Genomic DNA, 25014 nt, shown 5'->3' on the forward strand with positions numbered 1-25014 from the left:
GGAGGAAGAGGTGGGCGTAGATGTCGTCCATAACCAACAAAGAAAGGAGTGGCACTGGCAGACTCAGAGTCCAGAGAGTTGTAGGGGAATTCTGGCCATGGCAGCAGAGTGGACGAGTCGTCCTGTTAGGTGGAGATAGCAGTAGCCCAGGGTCTGATTAACCCTCTCAACTTGCCCATTGGACTGTGGAGGGTACGCAGAGAAGTCCAGCATCACTTTGAAGTTGACCGCACAGGGATTGCCAGAAATGGGAAACAAACTGGACCCCATGGTCTGAGACAATGTGCAGGGGAAGTCCATGAAGCCGGAAAATATGGAGGAAGTAACAGGCTAGCAAGACGAGGAGACGAAGGTAGGCCAGGCAGAGGAATGAAGTGGGACACCTTAGAAAACTGATCTCTTACCACCCAAATGATTGTATTACTGGAAGAAGATGTGAGATCCATAATAAAGTCCATGGCTATGTTAGTCCAGGGACAACTGGATATCGGCAACAGCAGGAGCAGACCTGCTGGCTTAAGAAGTGACGACTCATTAGGGGCACACAAAGTCCAGGAACTCACAAAATCTCAAACGTCCTTGACCAGATCTTACCACCAGTAGAAACGAGATATGAGAGCGACAGATCTCTTCATACTAGGACACTAGGGTGCACAGCCATATTAGAGCAATGTCCCCAAGTTAATATCCTCCTCTGTAGAGCGGATCGGACATAGGTCTTGCCAAGAGGAAGCTGCCGTAGGTCCACAGGAGCAACAACAAACAACTTTCAGGAGGAACAATGTGTTTAGGAACGGGTTCTTCCCCCATTACGTCAGTGGCACGGGAGAGGGCATCGGCCTTAACATTCTTCTCTGCAGGGCGGAAATGTATCGAAAAATTGAAACGGGAGAAGAAGAGGGACCAGCGAGCCTGTCGTGGATTGAGACACTAAGCAGTCTGGAGGTACAGGAGGTTTTTGTGATCAGTATAGATACTGACTGGATGAAGAGCTCCCTCCACAAGATAATGCCACTCTTCCAAAGCAAGTTTTATAGCCAGAAGCTCCTGATCACCAATAAAGTAGTTCCTTTCTGCAGGTCTTAGAGAAGAAGCCGCACGTGAGGGTTCAACCTTTGGGCCCTTTCTGGGTGAGAACAGCTCCAGCACCAACCGAGGAGGCGCCAAACTTGAGCAGAAACTGTTTCTCAGTATCGGGCTGGTTGAGAACAGGAGCAGAGGCAAAGGCAGAGTTCAGCTTGGAGAAAGCTTCTTCACGCCACCGGAGGCCACAGCTTAGGATTGGCACTTCTCTTTGTAAGTGCCACAATGGGAGACACGAGGGAGGAGAAATGCGTAATGAACTGCCGATAGTAATTAGCGAAGCCCAGGAATCTCTGGATAGCACAAAGTCCTACTGGGCAAGGCCACTGAAGTACCGCAGATAACTTGATAGGATCCATCTGTAGTCCTTTGTCAGAGATGAGGTAACCGAGGAATGAAACTGACATTTCTCGAGTTTGGCGCTTAGGCGTACCTGAATCTGATGGGACTCAAGGTCTGCAGAGAACACCAGGATATCGTACAGGTAGACCACAACACAGTATATAGCAAATCTCTGAAAATGTTGTTGATGAACTCCTAGAATACAGCTGGTGCATTAGAGTCCAAACGGCGTGACGAGATACTCAAAATGCCCATTAGGAGTATTGAAGGCGGTCTTCCACTCATCGCCTTCGCAGATATGGATGAGGTTATACGCGTCATGTTGGTCTAGTTTGGTAAACCCCTTGGCTGCACAAAGGCAGTCGAAAAGTTCTGTGATCAAAAGCAATGGGTAGCGACTTTTCACTGTAATTTTGTTAAGGCCACAATAGTCTATGCATGGACAGAGTGAGCCTTCCTTTTTGGCCACAAAAAAGAACCCTGCATCGGCAGGAGAAGAGGACTCGCGTATAAACCCCTTCTGCAGGTCATCCTTCAACAAGGTGGTCTCAGCAGAAGATGCCTGGGCTGGTTAATCAAAGACGGCCCGGAATTCCGTGAGGAACGCGGTCATGTTGGCAATGACCGGGTCGTTCCTATCCCAGAGGGGGGTGGCCCATGCCAGGGCTTTCCCAGAGAGTAGACTGACCACAAATGCCATCTTAGACCTCTCTGTGGGGAACTGCGGAGGCATCAGTTCAATGTGCAGTGAGCACTGGGTGATGAAGCCCCTGCACGACTTGGCGCCTCTGTCATATTTGGACTGCATGGGGTTGAGTAGGCGGCAGAGTAGCTGCTCTTACAGATGGTGCCATAGGAACAGGATGCTGCTGGGTGATCAGGAACTGCTGCATGATGGCGGTGAGATGGGAAAGTTGCTAGTCCTGCACGACAATCTGCTGGGACTGCTGAGCCATGATGGTGGTGAGGTCAACCAGTTCTGGCAGGGGAACCTTGGTGGGATCCATGGCCGGATCTTACTGTCAGGGTCGGGGTAGTAGACCCTGCGAGCGATGTCGCTAGCCGACACCCGGGAGCAGGATCTAAGTGACACCTGTTTTTTACCAGAACCCGCCACAAAGCGGGTTATACTTGCTGCGGCTGGATACCACCAGGTCACTTCACAGGCGCGACTTACTAGCGGTGGCAGCCAAGGTGAGGTACAGAGTCAACAGTTGTTGTCAGGCGGAAGGTCAGGACAGGATCGGAGTCGGGAAGGAGCGGAAGGTCAAGACAGGCGGCAAAGAATCAATGTCAGGAACATACTAGGAGTTCGCAACGGGTACTGCACAGACAGTCAGGGAATGCTTTCTCAATGGTATAAGGGCACAAAGATCCGGCTGAGCATAAGGGAAGAGGTTGCCTATTTATAGATCAGATGGCCAACGCCAATTAGTGGTGCACTGGCCCTTTACATTTCAGACGGCCGGCACACAAGCTCTAGGAGGCGGGCGCGCACGCTGCAGTGAGAAGACCATCGCTGGAGCACGGCGAGGTAAGTGAACCTGCTGCTGGCGTGAGGGGGCACAGGGAGGCACTTTGGTGCGCCTGCAACTTGGGAAATGGGTCGCAGGAGCACCCGTGACATTCTCTTTGCGTTCCAAATCAGGAGTTTTCTTTGCTCTTAGTTTTTGTTTTGTTTTGAAATTGAAACCTCTATGAAAAAAAAGCTTGGTTTCATGCACAACCAATTAGGGAGGGCAAACTGCTATAGTAAGTTTTGGATGTTTCCCTTTATAGATCTGGTGGAGCAATCCCTAGTAAAATTCTTAGGCCTCTCAAGACTTTTAGTAAAGGGGTACACAGGGTCGAAGATTCATCTGCCCTGAGTACAGATTTTATAGTGTCCAAGTTGGGGGTTAAAAAGAACCTTCTTCATTGTCTGGTGACTTTTCCAATTTTTCCCCCTTTTTTTTTTGCATCAGGATGTGAAGAATATTCCTGCTCCAGAGACATATGTGAGGGGCGATGAGCGATGTAAGGAGGAGATTCCTACAGGTAACTGCCAAGGTGAGTAGTAACCACTAGATAAAGCAGAGACGAGTGATAACACAATACAGAACACGGAGATATAGGGGGATATTTATCATACGCTGGCGCTCGTGCGCCAGCGTATGATAGCCCCGCCGCTGCAAATTCGCAGCCCGATAAATGAAGAGGCTTCTGCCTCTTGATGCATCGGGCTGCCAGCAGTGCAGCGTCTGTCCTACGCCAGACAGGCGACTTTTCACGTATGAAAAGTCGCCAGCAGCAGCGAGTGCGCAGGCGCGGGGACAGTAAGGCCACGCGCCGGCCCACTCCCGTCCTGCCGCGCCCTCCGCTCGGCTGGCCGCGCCCCCCCCCCCTTCACGCCCCACTGGCGTGAAGGTGGGGATTGGGGAAAATAATCGCAAAAGCTAGCAATAAGCTAGCATTTGCGATTATTTCAGGGCCTCTGCGCCACTGGCGGTGCGCAGAGGTCCTGATAAATATCCCCCATAGACTAAGAAAAGCTGGAAGGTGGGAGCTATGAGGGTCAGGAATACTGCTCACCAGGACCTCGGAGGAAGAGACTGAGATGTTACATCAGTAATAATACAGAACCTTTTGGTGCACTGGAAAGAGTTTTCTCACAGCCAATGTTCATTTTTTTGCAGATGACTGTACCAAGAGCTCAGAGGAACATATGATATCAGAATCTGAAGCAGAGGAACCTTATATGATAGAAGATACATCCGAAGAGCAGGACAACATCCCAGATGAATCCTCAGACCTTCACAGGACCAATCCATCGCCTGATCCTACAGAATCATCAGGAACTGCAAAGAACATCATCATAAGTCATACAGAGGAACTGCTATTTATATGTTCAGAATGTGGGAAAAGTTATACAGGGAAAAGAAATTTTTTAAGACATCAAAGAATTCGCACATGGGAGAAGCCGTATTCATGTTCAGAATGTGGAAAAACAAAACTGTTTCAGAAATCACCTCTTGCCAGACATCAGAGCATTCACACAGGAGAGAAGCTGTATTCATCTTCTGGGCAAACTGCTATAGTAAGTTTTGGATGTTTCCCTTTATAGATCTGGTGGAGCAATCCCTAGTAAAATTCTTAGGCCTCTCAAGACATTTAGTAAAGGGGTACACAGGGTCACAGATTCATCTGCCCCGAGTAGAGGACAGATTTCATAGTGTCCAAGTTGGGGGTTAAAAAGAACCTTCTTCATTGTCTGGTGACTTTTCCAATTTTTCACCCTTTTTTTGTATCAGGATGAAGATGTGAAGAATATTACTGCTCCAGAGACATATGTGAGGGGCGATGAGCGATGTAAGGAGGAGATTCCTACAGGTAACTGCCCAGGTGAGTAGTAACCACTAGATAAAGCAGAGACGAGTGATAACACAATACAGAACATGGAGACATAGACTAAGAAAAGCTGGAAGGTGGGAGCTATGAGGGTCAGGAATACTGCTCACCAGGACCTCGGAGGAGGAGACTGAGATGTTACATCAGTAATAATACAGAACCTTATGGTAAGCAGGAAAGAGTTTTCTCACAGCCAATGTTCATTTTTTGCAGATGACTGTACCAAGAGCTCAGAGGAACATATGATATCAGAATCTGAAGCAGAGGAACCTTATATGACAGTAGATACATCCGAAGAGCAGGACAACATCCCAGATGAATCCTCAGACCGTCACAGGACCAATCCATCGCCTGATCCTATTAAATTGGTTCCATCTACAGAATCATCAGGAACTGCAAAGAACATTATCATAAGTCATACAGGGAAACTGCTATTTATATGTTCAGAATGTGGGAAAAGTTTTACAGAGAAAAGAAGTCTTGTAAGACATCAGAGAATTCACACAGGGGAGAAACCGTATTCATGTTCAGAATGTGGGAAATGTTTTAATCAAAATAATGAGTTTCTTATTCATCAAATGAACCACACAGGAGAAAAGCCATTTTCATGTTCAGATTGTGGAAAAGGTTTTAGGCAGAAATCAGATCTTACCAAACATCTGAGAACTCACACAGGGGAAAAGCCATTTTCATGTTCAGAATGTGGGAAATGTTTTCTACACTTCGGAAGTTTTGTTAGACATCAGAGAATTCACACAGGGGAAAAGCCATTTTCATGTACAGAATGTGAGAAATGTTTTCCAAGCATGAGAAATCTTGTTAGACATCAGAGAATTCACACAGGGGAGAAGCCGCATTCATGTTCAGAATGTGGAAAATGTTTCTCCTACACTGAAAATCTTGTTGTACATCAGAGAACTCACACGGGAGAGAAACCATTTTCATGTTCAGAATGTGGGAAATGTTTTTCCCGCATTACAAATCTTGTTTTACATCAAAGAAGTCACACTGGGGAGAAGCCGTATTCATGTACAGAATGCGGGAAATGTTTTGCCCAGAAACCACATCTTGTTAGACATCTGAGAAGTCACACAGGAGAGAAGCCATTTTCATGTTTAGATTGCGGAAAATGTTTTTCTCAGAAATCGGATCTTGTTTACCATCAAACGCACGTACACAGTGGTAAAGCAGAATTCACGTTATAAATCGGGAGGAAATGTTTTGGCAACAGATCGCCGATGTTTTAGCCTTAGATTGTGAGAAGCAAGAAAGACATGTGTCAAGTTGCCATAATTATCAACAATATTTTATTAAAGTTTATACAAAACAGGAAACTCAATGGCCAAAAATATAAAAACAATTAAAACACGAAAATGCAGGTCAACTGCCTTCGTGACCAAACATATCAGGTAATGTCATATGATAGTGACAAGCATTCTGCTGCAGGGCCCCCCAGAACACTCCATAGGAACAATAATGAAGTCAATACCACGCAATGTACTCTAGCGGCAACAAAAGTAAATAAACTACACAGTGTAGGGGTCTAAACAAAAAGGACCGAGTGTGTACCAACTCCATGAAACGCCACCAGGGCAATAAGTCCTGACGGTACAACCAGATGAAACAAATGACCCAGATGACTGTGTGCAAAGCTAAAGACAGGGTGTTACCAGATGTATTATGGTGGTCCGGAGGGAGCCCAGGCAATGCCCCACGCGTATCGCCGCGGCTCCATTATCGCCCTGGTGGCGTTTCATGGAGTTGGTACACACTCGGTCCTTTTTGTTTAGACCCCTACACTGTGTAGTTTATTTACTTTTGTTGCAGCTAGAGTACATTGCGTGGTATTGACTTCATTATTGTTCCTATGGTGTGTTCTGGGGGGCCCTGCAGCAGGTTGTCTGTCACTATCATATGACATTACCTGATGTGTTTGGATCACGAAGGCAGTTGAGTAGAAAAATTGTGGTTGGCCCCCTTTCACCCTAACTCCTATTTCTGGCCTAAAGAGGCACTCGCGTTACCCGGCTCTCAGCTACGCCCTATTTCATTCAAGATAAAATTATGGAGTTGGGGGGACTCTTCAGCACATCTTCTGGACATGTCCATTCATACAGCCTTTTTGGCAGGAGGTGAAGACTCTCCTCCAGGCAGTGGTAGCGGTGGATATTCCACTCTCTCCGTTATTTTACCTGTTGAATGTCTCCCCTCAGCCCATGGCCAAGACAGCTAGTAAACTGAGTTTACACATCCTCACGGCTGCGAGGTGTTTGATAGCGCAATTCTGGAAAAGGCAAGCCCCTTCCCTCTCGAATGGACCTACTCTCCAGGGTAAGGGAAACTCGCAGTATGGAATCCCTGACTGCCTCCCTAAATAATCGCATTTCATTGTTTGATAGAACATTTGAGCAATGGGATCGCTTCTGGGTATAAGAGCTGGCGGGAGAGTGATATGGATACCCCCTTTTGAAATGTTATTTGTTGTTATTGTAAGTATGAATGGCTTCCCTCTGTCTGTTTTTTTTTGTCCTTTTCTACGTCCTCCAGGTCCCTCCAATGTAGGAGAAAGATATCGCAGTTTGAATCTACCCACAGATTTTTAGACAGAGACCTGTAGAAATGAAATATCTTGCGGGACTTGGGCCTGTTGGGTATAATTTTAATGGCTTCTTCTGTATAGCTTTAATATTATGGGAACATTATACTGTTAGGCTTAGGTTTGAAGCCTCTTGTTGTCCCAATGGAAATGCAATTTTTAATATTCCATGGGACAAACTCTGTCTTACTCTCGTATTATTATTGAAAAATATGTACTTGATAATTCTTGTTATGTCTTTTTTGAAAAATGATAATAAAAATACAATTATAAAAAAAAGAGTGCTATTAGGCCGTCATAGAGAACTTATCATCTGCCACCCAAGCACTAGAACTTCTAGATTATATTGGCAGATCAGTAATAAAGTCCCTGGATTGGACATGACCTTGCATCTCTGCCGCCTGCCCTGAACTTGTGCCTGGACCCGACCACGAGACTGTCTTCCGTTAAGGTACCTTAACCTTGGCTGCCACCGCGGGCTAGTCACACCTGTAGAATGACCTGGTGGTACCCTACCTCAAGACCATCATGCTTTGCAGCGGCTCCGGTGAAGACCAGGTGCCACTTAGATTCCGGTCCCAGGTGTCGGCTAGTACCACCTCCCGCGGTGGTCCAGAGGATCCACTCATCCCGAATCCTGACAGTAAGATTCGGGGTCGAGGTTCTGCTTCCCGGTCGGCCCAATCTTGCCACCATTGTGGTTCAGCAATCCCGCCGGTTGTCGCTTAACGCGACCAGCTGGGACAGGTCACCGCCATGCTGCAACAGCTGCTGGCTGCTCAACATCATCAACAGGTTCCAGAGATTGCTCCCGCAGCTGCTGCTACCCCAACCTGTCTTCCTGACGCTGAACCTAGGCTACGGCTGTCTATGCCCAACCCATGTCTATGTAACCCAGTGCTGAAGTCATGCCATCTCAATTTGTCACAGAGCGATCCAAGGTGGCATTCATCGTCAGTCTCCTCTCCGGGAAAGCCCTGGCCTGGGCTACCCCTGTTTGCGACAGAGACGACCCGGTCACGGCTACTCTCACAACATTTCTGGTGGAGCTCCAGTCCATGTTTAAAGAACCTGCACGAGCCTCCTCGGCTGACTGTGCTGTGGAATGTGCGCCAGCGGACCACTTCCGTGGGAGAATATGCTGTCTAGTTCTATACCCTGGCCTTGGAACTCTCCTGGAAAAACATGGCCCTGTCCGCAGCTTTTAAAAAGGGACTCTCCTCTCACGTTAAATACGCTCTGGCCGCTCGTGATCTGCCATCTACCCTGAGTGGTCTCATCACCCGGGCCACCCGGATTGACATGCGGTTTAGGGAGCGTGCCGAAGAGTTATGCCTGAAGCAACCCCAAGCCTGCCCACGACACCTTCCTCACCTGGCTCCTGCTTTCCAATGGCCGCTCCAGCCTCCGGTCGTACCATCTGCAGAGGAGCCTATGGAGGTGGACAGAGCCAGACTCTCTTCCCAGGAGCATATCGGAAGACGTCAGGGAAACTTTCTTGGGTCTTGCCCTATCCGTCCCCAGCGTCTGGGATACTCCAGCACCTAGGGTTCTTGGGAGAAGTGTCCCTAGCTGTAAGCAAAGCTTCTGCACACCTCATTATTCCGGTGCTTCTCAGCCTTGGCGCTGGCATCCAGTTCCAGGTCTCTGCCTTCTTGGACCCCGGTTCTGCAGGGAACTTCCTGGATGCCGCTCTGGTCTCCCAGCATCACATCCCAGTGGTTTGCCTCTAGAAGCCCTTAGTCATCTCTCTGACCCGGTCCAGTACTGCATCAAGCCTTTGTCCTTGCAGGTCGGTGTGCTGCACAAGGAGAGACTGTCTTTTTATTTTCTACCATGGTCCACGCCCTCCATCCTGTTGGGTCTACCATGGTTGCAGCTCCATACACCCATTCTTAAGTGGAAGATGGGGGAGATCCTTCAGTGGGGTCCTGATTGCCAGTCTCGCTGTGTGGAGATACCTCATTCAGTACCAGTCTTGGTTTCTTCTGTGACTCTCAAGCCCCTGGAGGGTCTTCCCCCTTGCTATAAGGACTTTTTTGACGTCTTCTCGAAGAAGCAGGCTGAGACGTTGCCGCCTCACTGCCCCTATGACTGTCCTGTGGATCTGCTGCCGGATACGTCCCCTCCGCGGGGCCGTGGGTACCCACTCTCAGTACCAGAAACTGCAGCCATGTTGGACTATGTCAAAGAAAACCTGCAGAGGGGATTCATACGCAAGTCTCCGGCTGGTGCAGGCTTTTTCTTTGTGACCAAAAAGGAAGGGTGACTCCATCCGTGAATTGACTACCGCGGTCTTAACCAGGTCAGTTAAGAACCGCTATCCATTGCCGTTGATCATGGATCTGTTTGACCGTCTTCGTGAAGCCAAGATCTTCTCCAAATTGGATCTTCGTGGGGCCTACAACCTCATTCGTATCCGCCAGGGAGACAAGTGGAAGACTGCTTTTAATACCCGTGATGGACGCTTCGAGTACCTGGTAATGCTGTTTGGACTCTGTAATGCACCTGCCGTCTTCCAGGAATTTGTTAATGACATCTTTAGAGACTAGCTTTATGTCTGTGTAGTGGTCTATTTGGACGACATTCTGGTATTCTCTCCGGATCTTGAGATCCACATACGACAAGTCCTCCATTTAAGGGCCAATTGCCTTTACGCCAAACTTGAGAAGTGCCAATTTCATCAGCGGAGTCTTCCATATCTCGGCTATATCCTCTCCGAAAGAGGTCTCCGGATGGATCCTGCCAAGCTATCTGCAGTTCTTCAGTGGCCTCGTCCTGTAGGACTACGCGCTATACAGTGGTTTCTGGGCTTCGTGAATTACTACCGGCAGTTCATCCCGCACTTCTCCTTTCTGGTGTTTCCTATTGTGGCACCCACCAAGAAGGGTGCCAACCCCCGTCTCTGGCCTTCAACAGCTGAGGAGGCCTTCAAGAACTTAAAGTCTTATGTTTTCTTCAGCTCCAGTTCTTCTACGTACCAACACAGAGAGACCTTTCCATCTGGAAGTGGATGCCTCCTCAGTAGGGGCCGGTGTGGTGCTCACACAGAAGGGTCCCAAAGGTCGAACCCTCACCTGTGGATTTTATTCCACGACCTTCTCCTCCGCAGAGAGGAATTATTCTATAGGAGATCGAGAACTGCTGGCGATTAAGCTCGCCTTAGAAGAGTGGTGTTGCCTCCTGGAGGGAGCTTGTTTTCCAGTCAGCATTTACACGGACCACAAGAACCTCCTCTATCTCCAGACTGCTCAGCAACTCAATCCATGTCAAGCTCGCTGGTCACTCTTCTTCTCCAGGTTCGATTTCATCATTCATTTCCGTCCAGCTGAGAAGAACATCAAGGATGACGCCCTCTGTTGTGACTCGGATGTTAAATGCCGATACACAGCTGTCCGTGGACTCATGTGGCCATGGACTTCATCACGGACCTGCCGCCTTCATCAGGCAATACCCGTCATCTGGGTGGTGACTGAACATTTTTCGAAGATGTCCCACTTTGTTCTTCTGCCAGGTTTGCCATCTGCTCCACGTCTTGCCTGCCAGTTCTTCCTCTACCTCTTTCTGTAATGCGTCTGGACTTTGATGGAAACTCAGATAGAGGTTCTTAGTTTGGGCATGTCTTTCTCATCTACTTCACCATTTGATGGCTTTGCAGCCATAAAGGATCTTCACCTTTTCGCACGGAAATGAATTTTTTTTTTTAAAAAAATTTCACTTTCCAGCAGCACATGAACAGGCAGCATTAAGAGCCCTGGATGAATTGATGAACGAACAAGAGGGACTGATGACAACGGGTAAGTTTCCTTCCTCTCTGCTCCCCAAATCTAAGCTATTCTCATTCTCAGGACACCAGAGTATTGACTTATTTGTCAAACTGGTGACTAGAGATTTACAGAAACTATCTAGGATGGGAAAAATGGGTAATTGTTCATTGGCCCAAAGGGAAGCGATAAGAGAGTTGAGCAGAATGAGTGACATTGTAATCAAACCCTCTGACAAAGGGGGTAATGTGGTGATTTGGTCAACTAACGCCTATGAAAATGAGGCCCTACGTCAACTGAGGGATGTGGCATGTTACAAAAGATTTACATTTAATCCACTCTTTAAGTATACAGATGAACTGTCCATAATTCTTACAGATGCCGTGGAGAATGGAATCATCACGAAGAATTAAGCATCTGCACTGTTACCACAATTCCCAAAAGTGTCAAGTTTCTACCTACTTCCCAAAGTACATAAAGCATTGAATAACCCTCCAGGACGCCCGATCGTTTCCGGGATAGGAAGCTTATGTGAACCGATCTGCAAGTACTTTGATCCCTTTCTTCGACCATCGGTGGAGCTGCTTCCATCATACCTTAAAGGGGTATTCTCATCTGGGCATTCACATTGTTTCATTAATCTGCCATATATATACATTTCTTCAATTAGATGTCATTAAAAAATGTTCCTGTGTGAAGATAATTTCTCATAAATGTAGTGATATCGTCCCTTAGAAACCACACTGACTCCTTGGTTATGGCCACCTCTGCTGGAGGGATTGCACAAAGAAACAAACAGTTTTGGTACATGAAATGTCCAGGAGTTACTGTATATACTACAGCCGTCCTGTGGTAATGATCGCTGAATCCAGGTGGTCAGGCAGGGCTCGATAGCGCATGTCTGGTCACTGCTGCCAAATTGTGAGGTGGTCATATCCGATGATGCTATCTCGTTTCTAAGGGACAACATGACTACATTTATGAGAAATTATCTTCACAAAGGAACATTTTTTTTAATAACATCCAATTGAAGAAATGTTTACATGTGGCAAATGAATTAAATGTAAATGCCCAGATGGGAAAACCCCTTTAAGGACATGACAGACATATTGAGAAAGATGGAAGGAATCCAGTTAGAGCCTGATATGTGGTTAGTTATATGTGATGTAGAATCACTATATACATCAATACGCCATGCTGATGGCTTGAGAGCCACACAATACTTTCTCACAATATCTGGTCTGGAACCAGAAATTATAGCGTTTTTTGTTACACTTCTGGAATTCGCTTTGTCGCATAATTTTTTTATGTTTCGTGAGACCCTTTACCTACCGCTCCAGGAAACGGCGATAGGGGAGTCTTGTGCGTCATCATATGCCAATTTGTTCCTGGGACTGTGGGAAAGGGAAATTTTCTTGACTAATCCTACACGCCATGCTGACAAAGTTCATATGTGGTCACGCTTCATTGATGACGTGATAATGATCTGACAGGGGACTGAAGGTGAATTGCATGAATTCATGCAAGACCTCAATAATAATGAGATTAGAGATGAGCAAGCACTAAAATGCTCGAGTGCTTGTTGCTCGATTAGAACTTTTTCCGATGCTCGAGTGCTCGTTTCGAATAACGAACCCCATTGAAGTCAATGGGAGACTCGAGCATTTTTCAAGGGGACCAAGGCTCTGCACAGGGAAGCTTGGCCAAACACCTGGAAACCTCAGAAAATGATGGAGAAAAACCACGGAAATGGACAGGAAACAGCAGGGGCAGCATGCATGGATGCCTCTGAGGCTGCTTAATCGCACCATTATGCCAAAATTATCTGCAACAGCATGGCGATGACAGAGTGACCGAAAGAGGCTAAATAGCATCTAAAACATGCAATAATTGACCCTGACACTATAGGGGACGGCATAGAGGCAGCGGCAGCAGCGGCAGGCTAGAGAGTGGCATGGCGACATACCCCAAATGGACTCAGGCTTCAAACTAATTTTAAAAATTCCTTTTGGCGAGGATAACGTGTAGCACTGTATGTATCAGTATTTTGCCTGGTTAAGGCGGCAGAAAGGAACCAAAGGAGGTGAGCAAGAAGCGATGAAATGATTACCTATGTGAACAAAAGGTTGACGGTATATTTAGTCGATAACACAGTATGGTGGCGACATAGTGACCAAGTTCCATAACGTATCTGGTGAAACACCCGAAAAATGAGCCTGACACAGCTCTTTTGCTAAGGGGACGACATGTGGATGCAGCCATGGAGACGACTTCCATGATTAAGAGCGACACTATGGGGCATCCATATTGCGCTAGTATGATTGAAACTTCAGGTCTCCAGCATGGCGGCGACAGATGGGTCGAGTTCCATTATGTATCTGGTGAAACACCCGAAAATTTTGCCTGACACAGATCGTTTGATAAGGGGATGATGTGCTGTATATCCTCTCGCGCTCCAGCATCTGGGGTATAGACAATTGAAAGTTGCCCATGGAGACATTGGTGGACGCTGTGGAGGATCGTGGAGGCGAAATGGACAGGAAACAGCAGGGGCAGCATGCATGGATGCCTCTGAGGCTGCCTAATCTTGGGATGGAGCTGGCGGTCTGCTGCCAGGCGAGCTTTCGCCTGTTCAAGCCCCTGTCTCTCCTCCCCACCCAAAATGGGCCTGGGGGCCAGAAGCGTTTACTTTGAAAAAATTATAATTTTCAAAGCAGGCGGGGGCTACAAACAGCACTTCTAAGAACCTTTTGTGTAAGATCAAGTGTAGTACTGTTCTTATAAGTAATTGGCCTGGTTATGGCGGGGGAGGGGAACGTAAACAGATGCGCAAGTAGCGCTGAAATAATATCGGTAAATGATAAAAGATTGGCGGTATATTTTGTGGATAACACAGCAGGGTGGCGATAAAGTTAACAAGTTTGATGTGGAAGCAGTGAAAACAACCCAAAATTCTGCCTGCCACAGCTCGTTTGCTAAGGGGACGATGTATGGAGGCAGCTATGTGGAAGACTTTTGGAGGCAGCTATGGAGATGACGTGTGGAGGTAGCAATGGAGACAACGTGTGGAGACAGCTATAAAGACGACGTATGGAGGCTGCTATGGAGACAATTAAATATGGATAGTGCCTGTATGTGGCAGTCCAAAAAAGTTTTCAAACCAGAGGATCAGGTAGGTGGCCCTCCATGAAAAAATAAATAGATTGAGTGCCTGTATGTGGCAGTCCAAAAAAGCTTTCAAACCAGAGGAGCGGGTAGGGGGCCCTCCAGAAAAATTAAATACATAAAATACTATAGCTAGAGCCAGTTGGCCCTGGCAAAAAATATCCAGTTTTACTCTGCTTTAGTGTACAAAGAGGAGGAGAATGAAGAGAAGAAGTGCATACATTGTTCAGGTTGAGCTGCTTTTACCTGGTGGAGAATGGAAATCCTGAGAAATCCAGGCTTTATTCATCTTGATAAGCGTCAGCCTGTTAGCGCTGTCAGTCAACAGGCGTGTACGCTTATCGGTGATGATGCCACCAGCTGCACTGAAAACCCGCTCTGACAACACGCTAGCGGCAGGGCAGGCAAGAACCTCCAAGGCATACAGTTCGGGCCACATGTCCAGCTTTGAAACCCAGTAGTTGTAGGGAGCTGTGTGATCATTTAGGATGATGGTATGGTCAGCTACGTACTCCCTCACCATCTTTCTGTAAAGATCCGCCCTACTTTGCCGAGACTGGGGACAGGTGACAGTGTCTTGCTGGGGTGACATAAAACTGGCAAAGGCTTTGTAAAGCGTACCCCTGCCAGTGCTGGACAAGCTGCTTGCTCGCCTACACTCCCCTCACTGGCCTGACTCTCCATTTCCTCCTCCTCTTCTTCTTCTGCCCATACACGCTGAACAGTGAAGGACTGAGCAATGCTCCCCTCTTCTGTCTCGCCAACATTCTCCTCCTCTTCCTCCTCATCCTCCTCCACCTCCTCCGATATGCGCTGAGAAACAGACCTAAGGGTGCTTTGGCTATCAACAAGGGAATTTTCTTCCCCCGTCTCTTGTGACGAGCGCAAAGCTTCCGACTTCATGCTGACCAGAGAGTTTTTCAACAGGCCAAGCAGCGGGATGGTGAGGCTGATGATGGCGGCATCGCCACTGACCATCTGTGTTGACTCCTCAAAGTTACTCAGCACCTGACAGATATCAGACATCCACGTCAACTCCTCATTGTAGACTTGAGGAAGCTGACTGACCTGACTACCAGTTCTGGTGGAATTTGACATCTGGCAGTCTACAATCGCTCTGCGCTGCTGGTAAACTCTGGATAACATGGTTAATGTTGAATTCCACCTCGTGGGCACGTCGCACAACAGTCGGTGAGCGGGCAGTTGGAGGCGGCGCTGCGCTGCCCTGAGAGTGGCAGCATCTGTGCTGGACTTCCTGAAATGCGCACAGATGCGGCGCACCTTCGTGAGCAAATCAGACAGATTGGGGTATGTCTTGAGGAACCGCTGAACTATGAGATTTAACACATGGGCCAGGCATGGCACATGTGTCAGTCTGCCGAGTTGCAGAGCCGCCACCAGGTTATGGCCGTTGTCACACACAACCATGCCTGGCTTCAGGTTCAGCGGTGCCAGCCACAGATCGGTCTGCGCCGTGATGCCCTGTAATAGCTCTTGGGCGGTGTGCCTTTTATCGCCTAGGCTCAGCAGTTTGAGCACCGCCTGCTGTCGCCTAGCGTGCTGGTGCAGGGATGGGATGGCACATCGGAAAAAGTAGTGGGGACTGAACACTGAGGGGCGGCCACTGCCATGAGGTTGCGAAAGGCCTCGGTCTCTACCAGCCTATAGGGCAGCATCTCCAGGCTGAGTAATTTGGAGATGTGGACGTTGAGGGCTTGGGCGTTTGGGTTGGTAGGAACTGTATTTCCTCTTGCGCTCCAGCATCTGGGGTATAGACAGGTGAACACTGCAAATGGAGACATTGGTGGACGCTGTGGAGGATCGTGGAGGCGAAGGTGTGGTTTTCACACTGGAGGTGTTTGTGCCGGGGTCCTGGGCGGGGGGCTGACTAGTAGAGGTAGCAAATGACACAGGGGAAGGAGCAGTGGTGGGCCTGGCCGGAGGTGCCAATGAGTGGGTTGTTTAGCATTCATATGGCTGCGCATACTGGTGGAACCCCTGCTGATCCTGGTGTGGCATAGGTTGCACACCACAGTCCGTCGGTCATCTGCTGTTTCTTTAACCCCTAGGCGCACCAGGACGTTATAGTACGTCCCCGGGGTTAGATGCTTAGCGCACGGGGACGTTCTATAACGTCCTGCTTCTGGCACCGGCTCACGAACGGAGCCGGTACCAGAAGCAGCGGCTGTCAGCTGTCTAGTACAGCTGACAGCCTGCGCTAACACCCGTGATCGGAGCCGGCTCCGATCGCGGGTGTTAACCCCTTACACGCCGCGGTCAAACATGACCGCGGCGTGTAAGGGTGTTTGCGTTGTGGATCGGATCCCCCGTGCCGCTTACCGGGGGATCCGATCCACTTCTGGGCAGCTCCGAGGACTGGCATGTGCCCCGGAGCTGCCCGGTCTCCATGGCAGCCAGACCCCTTCCGGGTCTGGCTGTAAACTGTCTGAGCATGCGCAAGCTTGCTCAGACAGTTTACACTGCTCTACAATAAAATAGTATTGTAGAGCAGTGTATTGAACTTAAACCAGTGATCAGAGCATCACTGGTTTAAGTTCAAGTATGTATAAGTAAAAATATGCAAAAACACTTAACACTACACATTATAATAAATAAAAAATAAATACATAAAAATATAAGCCCCTAAAATGTCACTTTCCCATAAAAACACTTAATAAAGTATAAAAAACACAAAAACACAAAAAACCCCGCATATTTGGTATTGCCGCGTCCGTAACAATCTGTATAATAAAACAGAATCATTACTGGACCCGCATGGTACACGCCGTAGAAAAAAACCCGCAAAAACGTTCCGAAAAAAGATAATTTTTAATTATACCCTATCAAAAAATGCTCTAAAAAGTAATTTAAAAAATGTTATGCACTCCAAAATAAGCCCACTAAAAAGAACAACTCTTCTCGCAAAAAATAAGCCCCTAACCAGATTTGTCAGCCGAAAAATAAAAAAGTTATGCATATGAAAAGATGGTGATGCTAAAATGAACAAGATTTTCTCCAAATTGGTTTTTATTCAGTACAATTGAATAAAATACACAAAACCCCCACATATTTGGTATCCCTGCGTCCGTAACAATCTGCATAATAAAATAGAATCGTTATTAGATCCGCAAAGTGAACCCCGTAAAAAACAAAACAAAAAAAAGCTCCAGAAAAAAGATCATTTTCAATTAATACCCTATAAAAATGCTCTAAAAAGGGATTTAAAAAATGTTATGCACTCTAAAATAAGACCACTGAAAAGAACAATCCTTCTCGCAAAAAATAAGCCCTTATTTGAAAGACGGTGATGCTAAAATTAACAACATTTTTGCCAAATTACTTTTTATGCAGTAAAAATGGGAAAAAAATAAAAAATCTATATAAATGAGGTCTTTTTGTAATCGTGGCGACCCATAGAATAAAAATAATATACTATTTTTATGGTATGGTAAACGGGCAAAAAAAAAAAAACCATAAAAATCTTCCTGAAAAGTGATGATTTTCATTTCCTCCACCAACAAAGAGTTAATAAAATCTCACCAGCCTATAGATTCCCCCAAATTACGTACCAGAAAAGTGCATCTCATGTGGCAAAAGAAATAAGCCACATATCATCCAAATTTTTAAACTAATTTGAAGTACAATGTGTCACGAGAAAACAATCTAAAAATCCCCTGGATATCTCATAGCGTTCCAAAGCTATAACCACTTATAGTGACACAGGTCAGATTTGAAGAATGGGGCCGCGTCCTTAAGGCCAAAATAGGCTGTGTCCCCTAGGGTTTAAAGAACCACCAGACTTCAGAAAATCTAGCCCTCGCCACGGAAGCTTCACTACGTGAAACATTTGGCGCTGATGCACCAGCTCTGGCCCTGCCTCTCCGTCTGGCCCCACCACTGCCTCTTCCAACCTGTTCTCGTATAGGACTCGCCTCTGTCTCACAAGCACTGTCTTCACCGGCCTATCAATCCAGCTTGGGTCTGTCACCTCATCATCCTCCGATCCCTCAGTCTGCTCCCCCCTCGGACTTCCTGCCCTGACAACAACTTCACCACCATGTCTCCTCATGGTCCGACACCTCTTTTCACACTTCTTCCACTACGTCAAGAATGTCATCATGACCCACAGACTGCAACCGGTGGAAAACCTGGGCATCGGGAAAGAGCTCAGCAGCAACCTGACAAGTGGTTTGTGACTCTGGGAAGGGTCCAGAAAACAGTTCCTCAGAGTATGTCGGCTCAAATGCCAAATTTTCCTGGGAGGGAGTAGACTGGCTGAAGGAGGTTGAGGTGGAGGAGCTGGAGGAGTGCTCACTTGGGTAACAAGGGTGGACTGCGTGAAAGACTGACTGGTGGACAAATTAGTTGAAGCATTTCCCGCAATCCACAACATCACCTGTTCGCACTGTTCTGGCCTCAACAGTGCTCTACCACGATTCCCAGGAACTTGAGACATGAAGCTAGGGAGTGTAGCTCTGCGATGTTCCCCTGCTCCCTCATCAGCAGGTGGTGTCTCACCCCGCCCAGGACCACGGCCTCTGACCCCTGCAGTAACCACAGAAGATGATTGCTATGGCTAATTTCTAACCTACACTGACAGCACACAAAAGGATTTTGTGCTGTGACTGAGTGTGTCACTTTAACTTTTGAAAAGACCTAACAAGGGCTGTTGGGTTCTTGGAGAATCACTCCTGCCTAACAGTAAGGTTCTTGGAGAATCACTCCTGCCTAACAGTAAGGTTCTTGGAGAATCACTCCTGCCTAACAGTAATCTACTGGAAGACCCTAACGCTATCCCTGACCAGCAGCAGCTCTCTCCCTAACGGCATCCAGACAGAGAATGATCCGAGCAGCGTGGGCAGGGGCTAGTCTATTCCAGGGTTACCTGATCAGGCCAACCAACCACTGCTATCGACACGTAAGTGTACCACGTGATGCTGGGTGTACAGCAGAGTCTCCTGGCTTGTGATTGGCTCTGTTTCTGGCCGCCAAAAATCTAAACGCTGCGAGATGACATCTTCTCGGGCGGGCAAACTACTGGTCCGAGCACCGAGCAGTTGCGAGTTCGCTAATGCTCGAACGAATATGCTCGCTCATGTCTAACCTTCACCCATGTAAGCCTTGTACGTTTCTTCATGTTCTCAATACACATGTACACAAGATCCATTTCAGGACCTTTGAAGGTTTTCCAAATGTCCTAAAGTGTCCGCAGAAGTGGCGCATTCCCCATTCCCCAAAAAGCTTCAAATACTAGATGTAGGAAGTGATTCCAAACATGTGGGAGCTATAATATTCATACAGCCCAGGGCCCATGGGTGCACCATCAAACAGAATAACAGATTTCAGGCAACTGTGTATCAAATTCTGGAAAGACAGCAGAAGTATTGCAGTGGGAGGTCTAACACCATGACCAAGTGTTCTCAATAACCCGTCTTAGGTGTTGAAAGAGGTATTCTCCATGTCGCACCCCTCTAATGTGGATGAGAGATCTAATGTGGATGAGAAATAGAAGCGGCGCGCTGGGGTTTTTGTGTTCGATATAGGAAAAGACACTTTAATTTCCTATTTAATCAATAGTTCTATAGGTGTATATTATTACACCACGTGGGTCTTCCTTCAGTCTAATCGCTGGTCAGAACTTTTCCTCACATGAGGATCAGGGATAGTCTCTAACAGGGATAGCTGGAATCTTCCCACGCATGTGACTAATCACATGACTATGACATCATCACAGGTCCTATAGCTTCTCCACCCCCAAAGCCGGACTCCTCCCACACATAGGGATGATCACATGACTATGACATCATCACAGGTCCTATAGCTTCTCTACCCTCGAAGCTGGACGCCTCCTACACATAGGGATGATCACATGACTATGACACCATCACAGATCCTTTCCCCCTCTCACATATATCTGGAGCACAGCTCTGCAGGCGGAGGTATGTATGTAGTCACCGGTGTCGTCTGTCAGGATTACCGGGGGCACATTTATCTGTGACCCCTTCTATCTATCTGGTAAAATGATTATAGTAATTGTATTACTGTACATTATTGTGATAAGATACAATACTAAAGTACCTTATTGATCCCCTGGGGGGAAATAGTTTTGTACATAGTGTTGTGGCAGTTGTTACACACAGGACAGACGTAATGTTACAGTTACATACATACACTACGAGAGGCGCGTTCTTACATGTTACTAGTTCCTTAGTTACAAACAAACGTTTACAGGACAATGCAGGTTAACGAGACCACATTACATGACATAAGGTGAAACAATTACAGTACGAAATACAATAGTGACAGTAACAAATGGACACAATCTCGACAGACATGCATAAGGGGTACTACAGAAGGGGTGCCGGTGCGGCGCTTACAGTGATTGGGGTAAATCAGTGGTGTCCTGCAGCTGCTACTGGTTTGGCAGAAGAGACATTGCCCGTAGCTTCCCTTTTGTCAAGTACCAGCGCTTAAGCTGAGCCATGGTACAGTGTTCCTCCTGATTTGTGATAAGGCTCTGGTTCTGATTATTTTCATTTCAGAAAAATTTCCACACTGGCCCGTCAACGATGGACAGAGTCACAATGGCAGAGAGAATCTTCCAGCTCACCCTAGAAATTATCTTCTATATTACTGGAGAGGTGAGAGATTGTGATGAGGTCACATTACATCATTATCTATGGGAATAACAGATGATAGGACTGGAGAGGTGAGAGATTCTGGAAATGTATGGAGGGAGATTTATCAATGTGTCTCTCCATAACCAGGATTACACAGTAGTGAGGAAGACCTCTAGTGGGCGCTGTCAGGCCCCTGTGTATGAAGGACGGGGGAGAACCCTGAGCCCAATCCCGGCTCCTCCACCTCACCCCCTGATACATGATGACATCAATGAGCAGAAGATCCTAGAAGTCACCCACAAGATGATGGAGCTGCTGACTGGAGAGGTGACACTGCTGGGAATGCTGGGACATTATACAGTAACGCTATGAAGGGATCTGGGTGATGACGGGATCATTGTGTGTGTCAGGTTCCTATAAGGTGTCAGGATGTGGCTGTCTATTTCTCCATGGAGGAGTGGGAGTATTTAGAAGGACACAAAGATGTGTACAAGGACGTCATGATGGAGGACCACCAGCCCCTCACATCAGCAGGTAATAGACAGGACTAAATCCACACGTCCTTTCATTATCTGTATGGAAAGAAGGAATTCAGTCTCTGGATGTTTCCTACAGGTAGATCCAGTAAGAGAACATCACCGGAGAGATGTCCCAGTCCTCTTCTTCTACCACAGGATTGTTCAGAGGAGAAATATGTCCCACAGGATCATCAGGTAGATGGAGATAAGACTTCATGATATATTCTCTCCGATCTGTGAAGGTCTTATCTGAATCTGTTTTTTTCGTAAACTGAAGATGACCATAGACATTAGATGGTGCCTGCAGTTTATCTTCGTTTCTGGCACTTGATGCTGCTGCTTGGAATAAAGTATCAACATGGTGGAGATCTGCATATTTCTCAGATAACTCCTGTTCAAATATGATCTGACAGGGTTAAAGCTAATGTTTTATTTTCATTTAAAACCTCAGTCTGGTGACGTCCTCCAATATTTGTTTCTGATTCGTATCAGGATGAAGCTGTGAAGAGTATTCCTGCCCCAGAGACATATGTGAGGGGCGATGAGCGATGTAAGGAGGAGATTCCTACAGGTAACTGCCCAGGTGAGTAGTAACCACTAGATAAAGCAGAGACGAGTGATAACACAATACAGAACATGGAGACATAGACTAAGAAAAGCTGGAAGGTGGGAGCTATGAGGGTCAGGAATACTGCTCACCAGGACCTCGGAGGAGGAGACTGAGATGTTACATCAGTGTCAAAATATAAAAAAATTCGGAGACATGCCTTTCTAAATGTAAAGGAAAACCTCATGTCAAAATGAAGACATCTCAGAGGGAACAATGATGGGAACGATTTTTACCCCATAATACGATATCATTCCCTTAGCTATAACATGGATGATAGATCATAGTGTACAGCATGTTCAGATGTTCTAGATTCATTTGATACTAATTGCCTATAGTTGATTAAAAGATAGTATCAATCAGCAGACAGTGCAGAAACCTCCAAAGATTGCACTACAACAGTGTCACATGTCAGAGCCCCAAAATTTCAAGCGAGCAATTGATCATTTGTTTCTTACTTCCCTGCAAACAATTACTGTACTGATCTGAGTATTTGAAGAGGGGTTTGGGGGTTAAATCTGTAACATTTTCTCAGATAAAGAGAAGGGTATCTGTAAAATACCTTGAACTCGTTTTAATTTAGGCAGATTTCCTGCATTGACCCTACTTTGATGATTTATTTTGTTGATTTTATTTTAATGAAAAAAACGTAATAAACTTAGATTGATCATAATCTCGGCAGATGACTGTACCAGGAGCTCGGAGGGACTTCTGTCGTCTTCAGACATTAAAGCAGAAGATTGTGATATTGCACAAGATAAAAATGAAGAGCACGACACTATCCCATACATAACCACAGTCCTTCACTTTGAATATCTACCAAGTGATCCTAATTCACCTACGGAGCCAAATATATGTCAAGAAGCCGAACTAGAAAAAATTAAAACCAGGCCATTTTTATGTTCAGATTGTGGCAAAAGTTTTAGACTGAAATCAGACCTTGTAAAACATCTGAGAATCCACACAGGGGAGAAACCATTTCCCTGCTCGCGGTGTGAGAAATGTTTTACAGACAAATCAAATCTTGCGAAACATGAGAGAAGTCACACGGGGGAGAAGCCATTTTCATGTTCGAAATGTGGAAAATTCTTTACGGATAAATCAAATCTTGCGAAACATGTGAGAAATCACACAGGGGATAAGCCATTTCCATGTTCAGTATGTGGCAAATGTTACGGCTTCAAATCAGATCTAGTTAGACATCAGCGAATTCACACATTGGAAAAACCATATTCATGTTCAGTATGTGGAAAATGTTTTGTCGACGAATCGAATCTTTTAAAACACGAGAAAACTCACACAGAGTGGAAGGCATTTTCATGTACAGAATGTGGAAAACATTACAAGGATAGATCATCTCTTTTTATCCATCTGAGAAGACACAGTGGGGAAAAACCATTTTCATGTTCAGAATGTGGAAAAAGTTACAGGTTCAAATCAGCTCTTATTGGACATCAGAGAATTCACACGGGGGAAAAACCATTTCCGTGCTCGGAGTGTGGGAAATGTTTTGCAGATAGATCGAATCTCATCAAACATGAGAGAAGTCATTCAACACATAAACAATTTTCCTGTTCTCTGTGTGAGAAATGTTTTAGTGTTAAAGCATATCTAGTCAGACATCAGAGAAGTCACACAGAGGAGAAGCCGTTTCTATGTTCAGAATGTGGGGAAAGTTTTAAAGAAAAAGGTAATCTCGTCAAACATCAGAGAATTCACTCGGGGACAATGCCGTATTCATGTTCAGAATGTGGGAAATGTTGCAATGAGAAATCGGCTCTTATTAGACATCAAAGAACTCACACAGGAGAGAAGCCATTTCCGTGTCTAGAATGTGGCAAAAGCTTCAGTGATAAATCAGGTCTGGTTAGACATCAGAAAAGTCACACGGGAGAGAAGCCATTTTCATGTTTAGAATGTGGGAAATGTTTTTATCAGAAGTCAGATCTTCTTATACATCATCGAATCCACACAGGAAAGAAGCCATTTGTATGTCCACAGTGTGGGAAAAGATGTAGAGATAAATCGTCTCTTGCTCAACATCAGAAAATTCACAAAGTTGAGACGCAGAATCGGAAAAAGGGTAGAATGATAAACTAGGTTTTGTAAGGCATCAGAGAATTCACACAGCGGAGAAGCCATTTTCACTCCCAGGATTCCCAGATCAAGTTATACGTCGGTGGAGTCACGCGGGGAGAAGCCAATGAATTGCCTGTAGTTTAGGAAATGTCTGTACTTTCAGTCGCAATGATTGTTCGAACATATTGACAGTAATGAGCTGTGACTGTCATTCAGTGTCGGTGTCAGATTTAATATAGTCATAATATAGGTCATTGTACAATATGAATCAATGATATTGGAAGTACTGGGTTAATAATAAGTTCTGCATATTTGATATATTTTGTAATGTTAGACTTTTGTGATCTTTATTCTTTAGTTAGTTAGATTTCTTTCTCTAGCTGCAGTTTGCATAATTTTTGAAATCTATACATTAAAGATATCAATAAACTTGAAGGGGTATTCCTCCCATGAAGACAAGTTTCTTATATGTACTCAGGATAACAAAATAACACATTCTCTAATTCACTGTTATTAACAGAAATACAGCATTACACAGATATAAGTCCCACCTGTCTCTATCAGTCCTGGTGTACACAATTTCGGCTGCCCCTGGATCCGACCATTAATCTTCTGACTTTAGGGTCAGACAGGGCAGATTCTTCTCATGAAAAACTTCTCCTGTCTTCTCCATGCAATGTCTCGGCATCGGCCCCTCCTACCTACATTCCAAGACGAGTTCACACACACACACACAGTGATAGCTGATAAGCAGAGCTGAGAATGTCAGTATGTGTTATATGCATCTATTGGATCTCATTGTTGTCACAGTCTATGGGGATAGTCCCTCAGAATTAAAGTCTTGTGGACTACC

General features: G+C 46.1%; 1 protein-coding gene across 1 annotated transcript in view; it reads left to right on the top strand.

Annotated features, from left to right (window-relative positions):
- Positions 1-25014, top strand: part of LOC140066007 (uncharacterized) — a 44772-nt gene that overhangs the window by 6221 nt on the left and 13537 nt on the right. Inside the window, exons 4-7 of the mRNA XM_072113572.1 lie at positions 3390-3474; positions 4101-4501; positions 4716-4806; positions 22765-24177. Of these exons, the coding sequence (XP_071969673.1) occupies positions 3390-3474; positions 4101-4501; positions 4716-4806; positions 22765-24177 (1990 nt within the window). The remainder of the gene's footprint in view (positions 1-3389; positions 3475-4100; positions 4502-4715; positions 4807-22764; positions 24178-25014) is intronic.

The sequence above is a fragment of the Engystomops pustulosus genome, chromosome 6, assembly GCF_040894005.1.
Source record: "Engystomops pustulosus chromosome 6, aEngPut4.maternal, whole genome shotgun sequence".
NCBI lineage: Eukaryota > Metazoa > Chordata > Amphibia > Anura > Leptodactylidae > Engystomops > Engystomops pustulosus.